Source organism: Chamaea fasciata, unplaced genomic scaffold (genome assembly GCF_029207755.1).
Source record: "Chamaea fasciata isolate MVZ Bird 193981 ecotype frontalis unplaced genomic scaffold, bChaFas1.0.hap1 SCAF_16, whole genome shotgun sequence".
NCBI classification, from domain to species: domain Eukaryota; kingdom Metazoa; phylum Chordata; class Aves; order Passeriformes; family Sylviidae; genus Chamaea; species Chamaea fasciata.
The window spans coordinates 3,360,549-3,365,867 of record NW_027094101.1 but is presented as its reverse complement, the minus strand read 5'-3'; the positions used below and the strand labels follow the sequence as shown (position 1 = coordinate 3,365,867).

Sequence of the window (5,319 nt, the reverse complement as noted above, 5' to 3'; positions counted from 1 at the left end):
ATCTCTGATTTTTAAGCACTTCTTCAGGTTTTCTAGCCAAGTGATACCAGCCTCTGATGGGAACAATCTTGTCTGTCTCATTCTTGCCAAACTGAGAGTAGGAATAATAGGAATTTACTTTTTTTTCCAATTCAAGGCTACACAGTACTAGTAAATAAGAGGAAGTAGTTAAAATTTGGCTACACCTTAGTGCTCCATCAAATCTCTCAAGTACTTACAAGGGCTGTTTATATTCACTACCCTTCTCATTCATCCCTTGTTATATGAAAAAGTGAAAAAAACAAGGTGGGAGATAAGAGCAAGTGTGTGTGAGAGCTTTTTTCCTCCTGCTACCACTCCGTCTGTGTACACAGACAGGAGTCCCCAGCACCCTCTGCTCAGGGGGTGGATTCCACGGCTGAGAGCAGAGCCACGTGCTCCTGTCACTGCAGCAGCTTCTCTGAGGGACTCAACGGGGGTGTTTTCCTTTTGGTTTCTTGAATTTAATAAGGTGGTCACGTTGCCAGGTGCTCGAACAACTCCAAGCAAGTGCTCAGAAAAGCCAATGTTACCTCTTAATAGCCTAACTCCGTGTTTCTTTCTCCACAGCAAACATCTTGACAGTCATCATCCTCTCCCAGCTTGTAGCTCGCAGGCAGAAGTCCTCCTATAATTACCTTCTAGCTCTGGCTGCTGCTGACATCCTGGTCCTCTTCTTCATCGTCTTTGTTGACTTCCTCATGGAAGACTTCATCTTAAACAAACAGATGCCTCAGGTACTGGACAAAATCATTGAGGTGTTGGAGTTCTCTTCCATCCACACGTCGATCTGGATTACGGTCCCGCTGACCATCGACAGGTACATCGCCGTGTGCCACCCCCTCAAGTACCACACGGTCTCCTACCCTGCCCGCACCCGCAAGGTCATTGTCAGTGTCTACGTCACCTGCTTCCTGACCAGCATCCCCTACTACTGGTGGCCCAACATTTGGATTGAAGACTACATCAGCACCTCCATGCACCACGTCCTCATCTGGGTCCACTGCTTCACCGTGTACTTAGTGCCCTGCTCCATCTTCTTCGTCCTGAATTCCATCATCGTGTACAAGCTGCGGAGGAAGAGCAATTTCCGCCTGCGAGGGTACTCCACGGGGAAAACAACAGCCATTTTGTTTACTATAACTTCTATCTTTGCCGTACTGTGGGCGCCAAGAATAATCATGATACTGTATCACCTCTACGTGTCTCCTATAAACAACAGCTGGGTGGTCCATATTGTGTCGGACATCGCCAATATGCTGGCGCTGCTGAACACTGCAATTAATTTCTTCCTCTACTGTTTTATTAGCAAAAGATTTCGCACAATGGCAGCTGCCACCTTGAAAGCCTTCTTTAAGTGTCAGAAGCAACCTGTGCAATTCTATACAAACCATAACTTTTCCATAACAAGCAGCCCTTGGATTTCCCCAGCCAACTCTCACTGCATCAAAATGCTTGTTTACCAGTATGATAAGAATGGAAAGCCTATAAAAATATCACCGTGAAAAGGCCAGTAGTTGGAGTTTCCGGGTGCAAGTTCTTTTCAAGTGGTTACATCTTCAGGATGTAATTTTCTGAAATGGCTGTTTTGAAGAGAGGTCATTTCATTTCATTTCCCTGGGTGGCCAGGGGCAGATCAGACTGTCGGGAGGAAACAGGAGCACTTGATTTTAGGAGCAAAAGTGAGAAGGCAAACACCTCCATCTCTTATATAGCATTTTGAATATGCTTCAGAGTTCAAGTCTTAGTGTTGAGTCACACTCAAACGTTTTGCATCCCAACACCAGTGCAATCCAAAGTCATCAGAAGGGCAAAGCCACAGCAGTGTTTAATTACAACCTTTTAAAACACAACAAAACCTTACTTGACCATCAGTTTGCTATCGAGAAAGTAAAAGGATGCTTTTGTGTACTGTGGAAGGTGCCATTTCTGGAGCGTGCACTTGCCAAAAATTCTGTGTTGATTCTGGCATGAAATGCCACCACACACAGTTGTGCTGTCAAGACCTCCTTGCAGGAGGCAGCCTGTGAGACACAAATGGTGACAAGCCTGGTTTTGGCTCATTTGAACAAGGCTCAAGGACCAATATAGTACCTGTTGCAGCCTTGGCATGGAAAGCAATCCTGCAAGCTGCCACTGTTTGCGTGTTTTAAGTTGTTATTTCAGAATGTGACTGAGACAGGGGAGCTCGAGGGAGGGAGGGATGTTTCTAGAGCCAAGAACAAAAGCAGCATCTTTCCCCAACTATTTCAGTCATGGTGTCGACGGACTTTCAAGGGTGAAACCAAGTCCTGCCTAAAGCAGAGCTCTCACTGAAGCTGCTCCTGTGAGCAGTGATCAGAACCTTCAAGTTCCTTCTTAATCAATGAAGTTATTCTTATGTAACATTCTCAGTTATCCCCCACGTTCAGACCTTTAGGGATTAACATATAAAAATCTCAACTTAAGATTTTCTCCTGATGGATGATGCCATCCTATTGCAAATTTGCCATTTAGTTGTTGAAAAAAAAAAAAAAACAAACCAAAAAACAAATCCAAACTGTGAAAGAAATTCATTAAATACCCAACAGCAGTAAGAACATTAAAGCCTTAGTTTAAGCTGATCTAGGTATTTCACTTATTTAAAGGAGTTTAGCTTCTCTTCCTTCACACTCCAAAACCAGCATCCCATCAGTGCCGAGTGTAGAAAATAAGAGATTTACAGGAAGGATGAAAATGCATTTCTTTTCCTTTCTTTCCCTTTCGGATCTTGGCACGTTGTCTCTTGGAGCCACATGCCACAACCTCTTTATTCTACACTGGGCACTTAGTAGAGCCTCACTGGTGTGAGGGCAGCGAAGGTGTGCGGTGAACACGAGCCCAGCGTGGTCAGGGCACACAGCAGCTCCTCAGGAGCTGCAGATCTGTGGCAGCTTGGGGCTAATGATGTGTTTGTGCCTGTGCCCCCCTCCAGTGCCAGCAGGGAGCTCGTGGTGCATCAGGAACTAGCACAGAGAGGTCCTCTGAGGAGGGATCCAGTCAGTCCTGCTGTGGTGGGATCAGAGGGCTGGAAACATCTAAGACACATGGATGGCTCAGCTTTGGTGCAAATCCCCTTAGAGACGCCAAGTGAAGTCCTGCTGAGGACAAGAGCCTGGTTCCCTTCTGCCACAAAGGTCGTGTTTGCACAGTGCCTGGTACCCACATCCTGCAAGAGCCAGCCCCAGCAAACCCAAGCTCACCTTCCCCAGAAGGGAATGGTGCAGAAGGCACAGGCCATGGCAGCCAGGCCCCCAGGCAGAGGCAGGGAGAGCTGCTCTCCAGAGAGATGCCCAGGGATGCCCAGGGCCCCAGGATCACACTGCCCAGGGCCCTCCCAGGGGCAGAACTGCTCAGCAATTCTCTGTGAGGTGCTGAGGCACCCCAGGCACCACACAGGCCCAAACAAAAAGAGGGGAGATGGGGGGGTTAGAGCAAAATCGGAGCCTTTCCACCCTCACCCACCAAAGGGATGGCATCCATTTAAATGTCCCCAAAGAGAAATGAGGAGCTTCTCAGTCTGTTGGCTGTTCATCCTTGTGATCTCAAAGCTTCGCCTTCGCAATAATAAAGCGTAAAAGGGATGCTCAGCCTTGCTTTATTTGCCATGACAAGGTTAAAATTACTGCTCCCTTCATAGTGTTTTACAGAAAATCAGTTTTGTGGCCATCCTCCCTGCCCTTCTCTCAGAAACCTCCCTCTGGTCTTTGTCAGTTGATAGTAACCAAAGTTACCTTATGGAAAAGGTAGTGTATGTTTCATTTTGGAAAAACACTGTATTTATAACTTATTTTTGTTCTGCATTTGTTATGAGGAATGCTTGTCCGAGTTAAATGTGAATGAGTCTGAAGTGCAATATCTACATAAATAAGTGGTTCATTTTTGAGAATGTATCTATTGAAAAAAATACCTATTTATACAAGAAGTTCACTATTCTACTTAATATAATAGTAACCTTAAAGAAAATAGTGAATGTTTAGGGCTTTTATTTATTAAAAAATTCAATTAAGTGCATGGCATATGCTGCCATTCACATGCTGTGACTTATTAATTTTTGTAACATAATGTTTATCCTGCAAACTGTTAGTGTCATCTGATTTTTTCTGTCCTGATAATGTATTTTTGTAAATTATCATATTTAAAAACAACAATTTTTTTTTTCCCTATGAAAAACAACACATTAAATTCTTGTAACTTATTTGGGAAAACTCACTATCATTTTCCATATCATTTTAGAAATGACAAGGTGCAATTTTCATGTACAGTGGATTGATCATTTCACTTCTGATAATTTAGGGCTTTAAAAGCTTGCTTCCAAAGCCCTTTGAAGTCAAAGGGAAGGCTGCTAGTGGGTTTTGTGGTTGGTTTTCCCAATCCCCATCATTTTAGGAGGGCTTTGGATCAAGCTGTGTCTTGTTAGCAGACATCCAAAGCCTTCTTAGAGTCCAGTTTGGATAATAAAGCCTTGACTTTTTAGTCTGCCATATGGGAGCTGCTGTTGATAATACTTGCCTTATTTTTGGTTGTGTGAAGCATCTTGCAATGACTGTTGCTGACTAGCCATTGTCTTGCTGTATTATTTGTACCTCCTATTTTGCCAATAGTAAAAACTTATCCAAGCACATGTAGTGTCATTATTTAGGGGAAAAGCATCCTGGAGACAAAACCATCTTTGTTGTGGAGATGGTCTTTTGTACTCTAAATTTTTATTTCTAATATCTGCAATTAGAAAAAAAAGAAGCTGTGAATGGACAGTTTTACAATTACTTATAGGTATACGTTCTTGAAGGCCACAGCTAGGAACAAAAATACTTTTTAGATGAGTTGCTGGTATATAAAATTATGGGACCTATCACCTATTTAAATTGTGAATATTGATATTTTCATAAGTAGGCAATATATTGTGTTTGACCAACTTGTTTGTATTATAATAAATTATAGTGCATAACTTACTACTGTGTTTGGAGCTGTTTGATTCATGGATTCTTATGATATACTTCTAATTTTTAGATACTTAAAACACTACAAATAAGAGACAGAAAGTGGATGCAGAACCTCAGGAGACTGCTCGTGGAAGAAGCCCAACATTTCTTGACATGAAAATTACTAGCACTGCAGGCAAATGTAAAACTATCTGGGATCAAGTTCTAGTTTCTCTGGAGAAGTAAAAGGACATGAAGAGGACAAAAATACTAAAACTAAGGAGAGACTGGAAAAGAATCTGAGCAGAAATGTCCATTGTCTTCGAGATCAAACAGTGTAGGGTTAAGCACGCTGAGAGGA

General features: G+C 43.0%; 1 protein-coding gene across 1 annotated transcript; it reads left to right on the top strand.

Annotated features, from left to right (window-relative positions):
* The first annotated feature begins 700 nt into the window (after window positions 1-700).
* Window positions 701-4,925, top strand: GPR139 (G protein-coupled receptor 139). Its single transcript, XM_066197981.1, has one exon. It carries the CDS (start codon window positions 720-722, stop codon window positions 1,521-1,523), a length of 804 nt encoding a protein of 267 aa, XP_066054078.1. The 5' UTR covers window positions 701-719; the 3' UTR covers window positions 1,524-4,925.
* The last annotated feature ends 394 nt before the right edge of the window (window positions 4,926-5,319 follow it).

Coding starts and splice junctions, on each gene's coding strand:
- GPR139 (XM_066197981.1), top strand. CDS start 720: ATGGAAGACTTCATCTTAAACAAACAGATGCCTCAGGTACTGGACAAA.